This window comes from Bos mutus, chromosome 12 (genome assembly GCF_027580195.1).
Source record: "Bos mutus isolate GX-2022 chromosome 12, NWIPB_WYAK_1.1, whole genome shotgun sequence".
NCBI classification, from domain to species: Eukaryota; Metazoa; Chordata; class Mammalia; order Artiodactyla; family Bovidae; genus Bos; species Bos mutus.
In genome coordinates this window covers 43,887,276-43,901,692 of record NC_091628.1, presented here as the reverse complement: position 1 = coordinate 43,901,692, position 14,417 = coordinate 43,887,276, and the positions used below count along the sequence as shown (strand labels likewise).

Sequence of the window (14,417 nt, the reverse complement as noted above, 5' to 3'; positions counted from 1 at the left end):
TTGGCTCAATTCCTGGCACTGATTAAGCAATCAACAAACATTTATTGAGTCACTAGACAATAAGTAAAAAATAAATAAATAAAATCCTTAAATTTCTCCAAGGAAAAATCTCATGAGATATACTGTAAATAGGTAGTCAGAAAGATAGATAGATAGATAGATTTTAAAAGAAATGGATGGATGGCCGTTTGGATGGACTGATGGAAAGATATGTAGATAAATTTTGACTTTTTATTTCTCTATTTGTATGTGAATAGCCATTTCCATCATCATAAGCTGAGGATTCTTGATTTATATATATTTTAGACATACTTTTAATAGAAAATTTTTGATGGGACAAAAATATTAAGTAAGCATTATTCAGGTATTAGTTGAAAATTATATCGTACTGATAAACACTATTAACAATGCTCACAATTTTTTATATATTGCTTATAATAAGTATAAACATTTGTTCAAAATCTACCAAACTCCTAAGTCATAACTGAAAAAGTCGTATAAAATAACAGTGTGCTATGTGCTTAGTCATGCCTGACTCTTTGTGACCCCATGGACTGTAGTCCACCTGGTTCTTTTGTCCATGGGAATTCATTACTGTCATCATGCATATGTGCATGCTAAGTCACTTCAGTTGTGTCCAACTCTGTGCGACCCCATGGACTGTAGCCCACCCAGTTCTTCTGTCCATGGGATTCTCCAGGCAAGAATACTGAAGTGGGATGCCATGCCCTCTTCCAGAGTACCTTCCTGACCCAGCCCGCATCTCTTATATCTAACCTGCACTGACAGGTGGGTTCTTTACCACTTGCATCACCTGGGAAGCTGATCTTTGTTAAAAAAATAAAATAACAAGATTTACTGTCTTTACATGTAGTATAAATGCATTACCCACTTAATTAAATAATTCTTTTAAAAGTACCATAAATATTAACATATAAAGCAAGAATCAGATTTTGAAGTTTTCATTTCTCCTGATTTCTCATTGCAAACTTTTGATTTCAATATGATACAAGAATTTCTGAGCACCGAAGACAGATGATAAAGGAAAGGCTTATTTTAATTTTAACTATGGATGCTTAGTTATACTAAGGCTTATATGGTGTATTCATATATTAATTCATATTTGTATTTTTATATGAGGTCCTAATTTTTTACAAAAATGTAATTACTTGAATTGTTTAAGGTTAAAATGTTAGGTAGACACTTTTGCACTTTTAATAAGTATTAATTTTTATTCTCTTTAAGATATTATTGTTAGAGCCAGTCAAATGAGTATAGCATGAAAAGACTAACTGGGTTTTTTGCCATTGCTTTTCTATTATTGTGCATGTATAATCTTTGCTATTTCTTTGATAGCTAATTATGTTCAAATTTTTATAGAAACATATACAATAGATGGAGATCCTTCTACATTAAAACAGGGGCCCTACTTTATATGTAGATGCAATAATTATTAACCTAGGCCATAGCTATACTACTTTATGTTTGTGATTAGATATTTGCCTCAATGGTTTGTGAGGCCAGTGTTATCTTTGGAGTGAAAATTTGGACACAGGGAGTGGCAGATTAATCGGCTGTCTTAGGATATTGTGCCTGGAATTCTGGCTTTGAAGGAAGACATGAAAATACAAAATGTGATGTCTTATACAGATGGAAGGATATCAACCTTGGTATCAAACTGTAAATTTTATTTTCATGTTGAGACAGCTATTTCAGTTCAGTTCAGTTCAGTCGCTCAGTCGTGTCCGACTCTTTGTGACCCCATAAATCGCCACGCCAGGCCTCTCTGTCCATCACCAACTCCCGGAGTTCACTCAAGCTCACGTCCATCGAGTCAGTGATGCCATCCAGCCATCTCATCCTCTGTTGTCCCCTTTTCCTCCTGCCCCCAATACTTCCCAGCATCAGATTCTTTTCCAGTGAGTCAACTCTGCTACGTTACACAATTAAAATTTCACTCCCATGTCTAAAAGTGAAAAATTGAAACTGCTTAGGATACAGAGAAAGCAAGCTCCCCCAAATCAAATGCCTAATAAGAAAGCTTGGATAACATTATCTATTTTCTGAAGTCTAGAAAAGAAAAGCTAGACAGTGATCAACAGTATAGTATTTTAATTTAGTAGGAGAAGGTTTTAAGTTCACATATGTCTTGTTATATTTCTCTAAAATTCTCCTTATTCACCTCTTATATTAAATAAAACTTATACTATCAAAACTTATTTTGATAATGGGTTTGAAATTAGAAGTGAGAATAAAATACTTTCAGTTCCTTTCTTATAACTTTCCATGTCTGACTAGAGATGAATTTTTGCCTATGTATCAGTTAAAAGGCACTACTCTATCTAGCAGCAACTAACAGAGTCATTCAAATTCTCCTCCTGTTCTGAGTGGCTTACATCAACATGACTGGTAGCAGTGTTTTAATATTTTGCTTTAAAATTATGCCCCAAATCATGATACCACCACTACCATCATTCAATTCAATTCAGTCTCTCAGTCATGTCCGACTTTTTGCAACCCCATGAATCGCAGCACACCAGGCCTCCCTGTCCATCACCAACTCCCAGAGTTCACTCAAGCTCACGTCCATCGAGTCAGTGATGCCATCCAGCCATCTTATCCTCTGTTGTCCCCTTCTCCTCCTGCCCCCAACCCCTCCCAGCATCAGAGTCTTTTCCAGTGAGTCAACTGTTCGCATGAGGTGGGCAAAGTACTGGAGTTTCAGCTTTAGCATCATTCCTTCCAAAGAAATCCCAAGGCTGATCGCCTTCAGAATGGACTGGTTGGATCTCCTTGCAGTCCAAGAGACTCTCAAGAGTCTTCTCCAACAGAGTTTTCTCCAACACCACAGTTCAAAAGCATCAATTCTTTGGCACTCAGCCTTCTTCACAGTCCAACTCTCACATCCATACATGACCACAGGAAAAACCATAGCCTTGACTAGACAAACCTTTGTTGGCAAAGTAATGTCTCTGCTTTTGAATATGCTATCTAGGTTGGTCATAACTTTTCTTCCAAGGAGTGTCTTTTAATTTCATGGCTGCAATCACCATCTGCAGTGATTTTGGAGCCCAGAAAAATAAAGTCTGACACTCTTTCCACTGATTCCCCATCTATTTCCCATGAAGTGATGGGACCAGATGCCATGATCTTCATTTTCTGAATGTTGAGCTTTGAGCCAACTTTTTCACTTTCCACTTTCACTTTCATCAAGAGGCTTTTTAGTTCCTCTTCACTTTCTGCCATAAGGGTGGTGTCATCTGCATATCTGAGGTTATTGAAATTTCTCCCAGAAATCTTGATTCCAGCTTGTGCTTCTTCCAGCCCAGCATTTCTCATGACGTACTCTGCATAGAAGGTAAATAAGCAGGGTGACATTATACAGCCTTGAGGTACTCTTTTTCCTATTTGGAACAACTCTTTTGTTCCATGTGCAGTTCTAACTGTTGCTTCCTGACCTGTATACAAATTTCTCAAGAGGCAGGTCAGGTGGTCTGGTATTCCCATCTCTTTCAGAATTTTCCAGTTTCTTGTGATCCACACAGTCAAATGCTTTGGCATAGTCAATAAAGCAGAAATAGATGTTTTTCTGGAATTCTCTTGCTTTTTTGATAATCCAGCAGATGTTGGCAATTTGATCTCTGGTTCCTCTGCCTTTTCTAAAACCACCTTGAACGTCTATAAATATTTAAAAATACACAATGTGTGCTCACAACACTAATAATAATTTTCTGTTATATGAGCAGAGAAAAAAATTATCAATACATAAAATAATCTATTTCTCCTTAGTTTTGAACTGTTAAAGGTATTTGTTTTAAAAGTTATATTTTACTAGCATTCAGAATGCCTAGGAATACTATATGTTCTGTTTATTGACAATAGCTTAAACAATTTTTAAAGCTCTAATAATAAAACTGCACCAAAGAGGAGTCAAAGAGTTACTTATCAGATCCTTACTTTCTCTGGTACAGTTAACCTCCCCTCAACTTTAAGGGAATTGATTTAGTTCATACTTGAATGGGCTAGTGGTTTTCCCTACTTTCTTAAATTTAAGTATGAATTATGCAATAAGAAGTTCATGATTTGAGCCACAGTTAGCTCCTGATCTTCTTTTTTTACTGACTGTATAAAGCTTCTCCTTCTTCAACTGCAAAGAATAAAAACAATCTGACTTCAGTATTGACCATCTGTTGACGTCAATGCACAGAGTCCTCTTTTGTGTTGTTGAAAGAGGATGTTGGTTATGACCAGTGTATTCTCTTTGCAGTACTCTGTTAGTCTTTGGCCTGCTTCATTTTGTACTCCAAGGTCAAATGTGCCTGTTACTCCAGGTATCTCTTGACTTCCTACTTTTGCATTCCAGTCCCCTATGATGAAAAGGACATCTTTGTGTGCATGTGTGTGTGTTAATTCTAGAAGATCTTATAGGTCTTCCATAGATCATTCAATCAAATCCCTTATGATTATGTAGTGAAAGTGACAAATAGATTCAAGGGATTAGATCTGATAGAGTGTGTGAAGAACTATGGACAGAGGTTCATAACATTGTACAGGAGGCAGAAATCAAAACCATCCTCAAGAAAAAGAAATGGAAAAAGGCAAAATGGATGTCTGAGGAGGCCTTACAAAAAGCTGAGAAATGAAAAGAAGCAAAAGGCAAGGAGAAAAGAAAGGTATACCCATATGAATGCAGAGTTCCAAAAACAGCAAGGAGCGATAAGAAAGCTTTCTTAAGTAAACAATACTAAAAAAAGGAGGAAAGCAGTAGAATGGGAAAAACTAGATATCTCTTTAAGAAATAAGAGATTCTTTATTTCCCTATTAAGAAAATTAGATATACCATAGGAAAATTTCATGCAAAGGTGAGCAGAATAAAGGACAAAAAAGGTATGGAGCTAACATAAGTTGAAAATATTAAGAAGAGGTGGCAAGAATACACAGAACAACTATAGAAGGAAAGGTCTTATGAACAACCATGATGGTGTGGTCACTCACCTAGAGCCAGACATCTTGGAGCATGGAGTCAAGTGGGCCTTAGGAAGCATTACTACAAACACAACTAGTGAAGGTGATAGAATTCCAGTTGAGCAATTTCAAATCCTAAAATATGATGCTGTGAAAGTGCTCCACTCACTATGCCAACAAATTTGGAAAACTCAGCAGGGGCCACAGGATTGGAAAAAGTCAGGTTTCATTCCAATCCCAAAGAAGGGCAATGCCAAACAATGCTGAAACTACTGTACAATTGCACTGATTTCACATGCTCTCAAGGTAATGTTCAAAATCCTTCAAGCAAAATTTCAACAGTATGGGAATGGAGAACTTCCAGACATGTCAGTTCATTTCAGTTCATTTCGGTCCCTCAGTCATGTCCAACTCGTTGCAACCCCATGGACTGCAGCACGCCAGACCTCCCTGTCCATCACCAACTGCTGGAGCTTATCAAATTCATGTCCATTGAGTTGGTGATGCCATCCAACCACCTCATCCTCTGTCATCCCCTTCTCCTGTCACCTTCAATCTTTCCCAGCATCAGGATCTTTTCAAATGAGTTAGTTCTTTGCATCAGGTGGCCATAAATTAGGCTGAGCACAAGGGAACCCTCTTACACTCTTGGTGGGAATGCAAACTAGTACAACCACTATGGGGAACAGTGTGGAGATTCTTTTAAAAACTGTAAATAGAACTGCTATATGACCAAGAAATCCCACTGCTGGGCGTACACACTGAGGAAACCAGAAATGAAACAGACACGTGTACCCAAATGTTCATTGCATCCAGGACATGGAAGCAACCTAGATGTCCGTCAGCAGACGAATGTACAGAAAGCTGTGGTACATATACACAATGGGATATCACTCAGCTATTAAAAAGAATGCATTTGAATCAGTTCTAATGAGGTAGATGAAACTGGAGCCTATTATACAGAGTGAAGTCAGAAAGAAAAACACCAATACAGCATATTAACACATATATATGCAATTTAGAAAGATGGTAACAATAGCCCTATAAGTGAGACAGCAAAAGAGACACCGATGTAAAGAAAAGAATTTTGGACTCTGTGGGAGAAGGCAAGGGTGAGATGATTTGAGACAATAGCATTGAAACATGTATATTATCTTATGAGACATAGATCAGCAATCCAGGTCCAATGTATGAGACAGGGTGCTCAGGGCTGGTGCATTGAGAGGACCCTGAGGGGTGGGTTGGGAGGTGGGATGGGGATTCAGGATGGGTAACACATGTACACCCATGGCTGATTCATGTCAATGTATGGCAAAACAAAAACAAAAACACTACGATATTTTAAAGTAATTCGCTTCCAATTAAAATAAATAAGTTAATTAAAAAAAAAAAAAAAAAGGTTGAGCACAGAAGAATTGATGCTTTCAAACTGGTGCTCTCTTGAGAACCTCTTGGACAGCAAGGAGATCAAATCAGTCAACCTTAAGGAAATCAACCATGAATACTCATTGGAAGGACTGATGCTGAAGTTGAAGCTGCAGTACTTTGGCTACCTGATAGGAAGAGCTGACTCACTGAAAAAGACCCTGGTGGTGAGAAAGATTGAGGGCAGAAGGTGAACTGGGCAGCAGAAGATGAGATGTTTTGATGGCATCATCGACTCATTAGATGTGAGTTTGAGCAAATTCCAGGAGATAGTAAAGGACAAGGAAGCCTGCCATGCCACCGTCCATGGAGTGGCAAAGAGTCAGACAGGACTGAGTGACTGAATCACAACAACTTTGAAGAGTAGATGTAGTGGAATATGAAGGTGAAAGTTAAAATGTTAGTCACTTTGTCTTGTCTGACTCTTTGCAACCCTATAGACTATAGCTCACCAGGCTACTCTGTCCATGGAAATCTCCAAGCAAGAATACTGGAATGGGCAGCCAATCCCTTTTACAGGGGATCTTCCGTACCCATGGTTCAAGCCTATCTCTCCTGCACTGCAGGCAGATTCTTTTCTATTTGAGAATATGACCTAAATCAAAATAGATTTTTTTCTTACACCTTCATTTAAAAGTTGAAATTAATTTAAATTTAAAAAATATTTTTTTGTATAAAAATAAGCAAAAAATGTTGACATAAGGAGCAGACATCTAATTTTATTGCCCATGTAGCATATGATATATTTTTATCTTCAAATTATGTAGTAACAATGCTTGAAAAAGTAATGATATCTCAAATTTTTCAATAGAGCTTTTCAGTGAGAAATTAACTTTTGTTCTGTGGCTATCATATGTCTTCAGCAAGTTTTCATTTTACAGCCAATTTTAGCCACTGATGCATCTCTTGCCTGTAGGCTATAAACTTTAATAGAGTCCCTGATACAAACCTCACATTCTGACCATGAAGGCCAAGATGAGATGTAGGAAAGGCAGACAGCTAAACACATAAAGACAGTTCCCCTGCTTGCTTTTTCTTTCATTTTCTATAAACAGACAACCTGAGGCAAAAAAAAAAAAAAAATGCTTAGAAGAAAATTTTGTCAAAAACATGAACTGATAAAAATAGAGTTCACTGTTCATAATAGTCAGAAAGTGCTTATACATCTGTCGTCTTCTCCTAAACTAACAAAAGCTGGGGTTTTTTTGTTTTTGTTTTTCTTTTGAAGGGTAACAATTATGTGTATCACCAGGCTGAGAGGTGGATCCATGGACTTCTATAAATAGAAAAATCAATTTTGATTCATTAATGTGAAAACAGTGATAAACATTATTGGATAATTTTAAATTTGTGTGATTACTTCAAAAATATCTAGTGGAAAGAAAAAGTGTGTCAGAGGAAGTAGGGTTAAGACTCATTTTTTGTCTTGGCTTGGTTTGATTTTCCAACTCTATATGTTTAAATACCATCACAATTCCTGATGCAAATGAAAAGATTGCTATTAAACACTTATCAATCCCTGAAAACAGATATACCTAATTTAAAGATCTGGATCTTCCAGGAGAAAACACTAAATATTTAAGATTTTCCTTAGAAATTTTATAAAATAAGAAAAGAATGATGTCTGTTTCTAAGCATAGGACATTATTTCTAAACTTCACCTAAATATAAGATGTACTCAGTTAAGTTCACTTGAGTTCAGTTCAGTTCAGTCACTCAATCATGTCCGACTCCTTGCAACCCCATGGACTGTGGCACTGTGGACTTTCAACCTCTGACTGTGTCCAGGGCTCACTGTCCATCACCAACTTCTGGAGCATCATTGAGTCAGTGATGCCATCAAACCACCTCATCCTCTGTCATCCCCTTCTCCTCCCACCTTCAAGATTTCCCAGCATCAGGATCTTTTCAAATGAGTCAGTTCTTTACATCTGATGGCTAAAGTATTACAGTTTCAGCTTCAACATCAGGCTTTCCAATGAATACTCAGGAATGATTTCTTTAGGATGGACTGGTTGGATATCCATGCAGTCCAAGGGACTTGCAAGAGTCTTCTCCAATACCACAGTTCAAAAACATCAGTTCTTCAGCCCTCAGCTTTCTTTATAGTCCAACTCTCACAGCCATACATGACTACTGGAAAAACAATATCTTTGACTAGATAGACCTTTGTTGGCAAAATAATGCCTCTGCTTATTAATATGCTATCTAGGTTGGTCAGAACTTTTCTTCCCAGGAGCAAGTGTCCTTTAATTTAATGGCTTCAGTCACTATCTGCAGTGATTTTAGATTTCCAAAAAATAATGTCTGTCACTGTTTCCATTGTTTCCCCATCTATTTGCCATGACGTGTTGGGACCAGATTCCATGACCTTAGTTTTCTGAATGTTGTTTTAAGCCAAATTTTCCACTCTCCTCTTTAACTTTCCTCAAAATTCTCATTAGTTCCTTTTCACTTTCTGCCATAAGGGTGGTGTCATCTGCATACCTGAGGTTATTGATATTTCTCCTGGCAATCTTGATTGCAGCTTGTGCTTCATGTAGCCAAGCATTTCTCATGATGTACTCTGCATAGAAGTTAACAAACATGGTGACAATATACAGCCTTGATGTACTCCTTTCTTTGGAACCAGTCTGAAATTCCATTTCCAGTTCTAACTGTTGCTTCTTGATCTGCATTCAGTTTCTCAGGAGGCAGGTCAGATGGTCTGGTATTCCCATCTCATGAAGAATTTTCTAGTTTGTCATGATCCACCCAGTCAAAGGCTTTGGTATAGTCAATAAAGCAGAAGTAGATGTTTCTCTGGACCTCTCTCACTTTTCTGATGATCCAATGGATGTTGACAATTTGGTCTCTGGTTCCTCTGCCTTTTCTAAAACCAGCTGGAACATTCAGAAGTTCATGATTCACATACTGTTGAAGCCTGGCTTGGAGAATTTTAAGCATTACTTTGCTAGCGGGTGAGATGAGTGAAATTGTGTGGTAGTTGGAGCATTCTTTGGCCTTGCCTTTCTTTGGGATTGAAATGAAAACTGACTTTTTCCAGTCCTGTGGCCACTGCTGTGTTTTCCAAATTTGCAGGCATTTGAGTGCAACACTTTCACAGCATCACCTTTTAGGATTTGTCATTCCACTCTTTAATCATAAGGGGTTTGATTTAGGTCATACCTGAATGGTCTAGTGGTTTTCCCTACTTTCTTCAATTTAAATTTGAATTTGGCAATAAGGAGTTCATGGTCTGAGCCACGGTCAGCTCCTGGTCCTGCTTTTGCTGGCTCTATAGAGCTTCTCCATCTTTGACTGCAAAGAATATAATCAATCTGATGTCAGTATTGACCATCTGGTGATGTCCATGTGTACAGTCTTCTCTTGTTGATGGAAAACAGTGTTTGCAATGACCAGTGTGTTTTCTTGAAAAAAAAAAAAAATCTGTTAGCCTTTGTCCTGCTTCATTCTGTATTCTAAGTCCAAACTTGCCTGTTACTCCAGGCATTTCTTTACTTCCCACTTTTGCATTCCAGCCCCCTACAATGAAAATGACATCTTTTTTGTGTGTCAATTCTAGAAGGTCTTGTAGGTCTTCATAGAACCATTCAACTTCAGCTTCTTCAGCACTACTGTTCAGGCATAGACTTGAATTACTGTGATGTTGAATAGTTTGCCTTGGAAACAAATCGAGATCAATCTTTTGTTTTTGAGATTGCATCCAAGTACTGCATTTCAGGCTCTTTTGTTGAATATAAGGGCTACTCCATTTCTTCTAAGGAATTTTTGTCCAGAGTAGTAGATTTAATGGTCATATGAGTTAAATTCATCCATTCTCCTCCATTTTAGTTCACTTATTCCTAAAATGTCAATGTTCACTCTTCCTATATCCTATTTGACCACTTCCAATTTGCCTTGATTCATGGACCTAACATTCAAGGTTCCTATGCAATATTGTTCTTTATAGCATTGGACTTTACTTCCATCACCAGGCACTGGGTATTGTCTCTGCCTTGGCTCTGTCTCTCCATTCTTTCTGGGGTCATTTCTCCACTGATCTCCAGTAGCATACTGGGCACCTACTGACCTGGGAAGTTCAACTTTTAGTGTCCTATCTTTTTGCCTCTTCATACCGTTCATGGGGTTCTCAAGGCAAGAATACTGAAGTGGTTTGCCATTCCCTTCTCCAGTCGACTAAGTCCTGTCAGAACTCTCCACCATGACCCATCTGCCCTGGGTGGCCCAATATGGCTTGGCTCACAGCCTCATTGAGCTAGATAAGGCCATGGCCCATGTGATCAGATTGGTTAGTTTCCTGTGATTGTGGTTTTCATTCTCTCTGCTCTCTGATGGAGAATTATAAGAGGCAATGGAAGCTTCCTGAAGGGAGAGACTGACTGAGAGGGAAACTGGGTCCTGAGCATGGACAGGAGTATGCTCAGTAAGTCTTTAATCCAGTTTTCTGTTGATGGGTTGTGCTGTGTTCCCTCCCTGTTATTTGACCTCAGGCCAAACTATGGTGGAGGTAATGAAGATAATGACGACCTCCTCCAAAAAGTCCCATGCATGCACTGCTGCACTCAGTGCCCCCAACCTTGCAGCAGGACACCTCTGACCCACGCCTCCACTGTATACACCTGGACACTCAGGGGCATGTCTGGATCAGTCTCTTATGGGGTCCTTTCTGGGTCCTGGTGCACTCACGGTTTTGTGTGTGCCCTCCTAGAGTCTGTTTCCCCAGTCCTGTGTAAGTTCTGATGGCTCTGTGGTGAGGTTAATGGTGACCTCCTCCATGAGGGCTTATGCCATATCCAGGTCTACTGCATCCAGAGCCCCTACCTCTACAGCAGTCCAATGCTGACCCGTACCTCTGAAGGAGACACTCAAACACAGTTCTGTCTCAGTCTCTGTGGGGTCTCTGGGTCCTGGCACACACAAGGTATGTCTGAGCCCTCTGTATAGGCCATGGAATTCTCTGGGCCAGAATACTGGAGTAGGTAGCCTTTCCCTTCTCTTCCAGATCCCTGAATCTTCCCAACACAGGGATTGAATCCAAGTCTCCCACATTGCAGGTGAATTCTTTACCAGCTGAGTCACAAGGGAAGGCTTGTAAGATGTACTTGTGTTTTCTTAATTTTCCTGTGGTATTCGTGTATGAGAATGTCTTCATTATTTGAGCTTTACTTAAAATTTCAGAAGCCTTCAGAAATGCATTTATTATTCTTTAGTGCAATTAGCATTAGATTTTGTCTGTTTTTCTCTCTTTCTGCAAAGTGAGCAACAAAGTCTGTTGTGTAGATAGTAGTTGAAAAAAAAAATCCTATAGAGCTGAATAAGAATCATACGGGGACTGAAATAGTACTTCAGAGAAAGCTATTTAAGTGAAACAATTGTGACAAATTTAATATTTGGTTAAAATTAAAAAAAAAATAACTTGGACCCTCTGCTTCAATCTCTTGATTTACCAATTTCTCCTTTCAAGTGATTCCCAAGTAACTGTCACTGAAACATAGTTCTGTTCATGTTGTGTTTCCTCAAATGTCAAGTTTTCTTATTTTTCTATTAAATAAACATGAAGTACTTTCATACTCTGGGAATCAAGTAATCTATTCAATTCAGTTCAGTTCAGTTCAGTCACTCAGTCATATCAGATTCCTTGCGACCCCATGAATCGCAGCACGCTAGGCCTCCCTGTCCATCACCAACTCCCGGAGATCACTCAGACTCAGGTCCATCGAGTCAGTGATACCATCCAGCCATCTCATCCTCTGTCGTCCCCTTCTCCTCCTGCCCCCAATCCCTCCCAGCATCACAGTCTTTTCCAGTGAGTCAAATCTTCACATGAGGTGGCTGAAGTACTGGAGTTTCAGCTTTAGCATCATTCCTTCCAAAGAAATCCCAGGGCTGATCTCCTTCAGAATGGACTGGTTGGATCTCCTTGCAGTCCAACGGACTCTCAAGAGTCTTCTCCAACACCACAGTTCAAAAGCATCAATTCTTCAGCGCTCAGCCTTCTTCACAGTCCAACTCTTACATCCATATATGACCACAGGAAAATCCATAACCTTAACTAGAGGGACCTTTGTTGGCAAAGTAATGCCTCTGCTTTTCAATATGCTATCTAGGTTGGTCATAACTTTTCTTCTAAGGAGTAAGCGTCTTTTAATTTCATAGCTGCAGTCACCATCTGCAGTGATTTTGGAGCCCCCCAAAATAAAGTCTGATACTCTTTCCACTATTTCCCCATCTATTTCCCATGAAGTGATGGGACCAGATGCCATGATCTTCGTTTTCTGAATGTTGAGCTTTAAGCCAACTTTTTCACTCTCCACTTCACCTTCATCAAGAGGCTTTTTAGTTCCTCTTCACTTTCTGCCATAAGGGTGTTGTCATCTGCATACCTGAGGTTATTGGTATTTCTCACAGCAATCTTGATTCCAGCTTGTGCTTCTTCCAGCCCAGCGTTTCTCATGATGTACTCTGCATAGAAGTTAAATAAGCAGGGAGACAATATACAGCCTTGACAAACTCCTTTTCCTATTGGAACCAGTCTGTTGTTCCATGTGCAGTTCTAACTGTTGCTTCCTGACCTGCATACAGATTTCTCAAGAGGCAGGTCAGGTGGTCTGGTATTCCCATCTCTTTCAGAATTTTCCACAGTCTATTGTGATCCACACAGTCAAAGGCTTTGGCATAGTCAATAAAGCAGAAATAGATGTTTTTCTTGAACTTTCTTGCTTTTTCTATGATCCAGCGGATGTTGGCAATTTGACCTCTGGTTCCTCTGCTTTTTCTAAAACCAGCTTGAACATCAGGAATTTTATCGTTCACGTTTTGCTGAAGCCTGGCTTGGAGAATTTTGAGCATTACTTTACTAGCATGTGAGATGAATGGGATTGTGTGGTAGTTTGAGCATTCTTTGGCATTGCCTTTCTTAAGTAATCTATTAGCTGATCAAATATCACCTTTTAAACATTGGTTCTTCTTATACATTTGATCCTAAACACACTGCACACCTAGTTTTCTCAAAGCTGCCCATGCACTTTTTTTTTTTTTTTTTTGCACTTGTGTTCTTTTGTGCAAATATCCTCTTTTTTTTTCTAGCAAATTAGGATAGACTTTCAGACTTTATTTAAAGAAGATTTCAGTGTGAATTATTTTATAATTCTCCCAGATTTCTAACCATTACTTCTGTTTCATGATCATAGCACTTTATTTGTACTCTCTTGAAAGAACCTCATTCCACTGTAGAAAATATTTATTTTCATATCTGTCTTTCTTAGGAAAAATTATGATATTCACTTTTGTGAAATGACTCTGCATCCATCTAGTTAAGAGTCTAGCCATATTTTTAAAATACTTTAAACCATAGAAAGCCCAACTTTGTGTATATTGGCTCTGCAACATGTGTTCAAATAATTGAGCTTTAAGGAAAAATGCCAAGTTTTCTTTTCCATGGCTTGTTTTGAAACAGCATCATTAATATCTAATAGTAAAGTTGAATGTGATTAGACTATGTTATATCCTATCATCCTTCTATTTTAGATACGATCCCAAAACAGACACATGGACTATGGTGGCTCCTTTGAGTATGCCCAGAGATGCTGTTGGAGTCTGTCTCCTTGGTGACAGATTATATGCTGTTGGTGGCTATGATGGCCAGACATACCTCAACACTATGGAATCCTATGATCCACAAACTAATGAATGGACCCAGGTAAAATTGTTGCCAGCATAAGTTGCTTCACATATAAGAATTTTTTTCATTTACTTCCTGTGGAGAAGATGTGTACATACAATAGTGTACTTAGTTGAATTACTCTGAACTCAAAGTGACTGATTTTTGTTCATGTTCATGTTCATTTTATTAAAAGTTTATTAAATCATATACTTTTGTGTACTTTTCTATTGTGTATTCTATACTTCAATAAAATTTATATTACAAAGTGGAATTTATGCTTCAGCGGGATTTTCATTTTAAGTCATACCAAGGGACAGGGACTGAATTTTAATCAATAAAAGTGAAATATATTTGTTCACAA

The 14,417-nt window shown here is 38.4% G+C and overlaps 1 protein-coding gene across 2 annotated transcripts in view; it reads left to right on the top strand.

The window, feature by feature from the left end:
- Positions 1–14,417, top strand: part of KLHL1 (kelch like family member 1) — a 539,840-nt gene that overhangs the window by 519,809 nt on the left and 5,614 nt on the right. For both annotated transcript variants that reach the window (XM_070380850.1, XM_070380849.1), the window contains one exon: positions 13,921–14,092. In XM_070380850.1, coding sequence (XP_070236951.1) covers positions 13,921–14,092 — 172 coding nt within the window. The remainder of the gene's footprint in view (positions 1–13,920; positions 14,093–14,417) is intronic.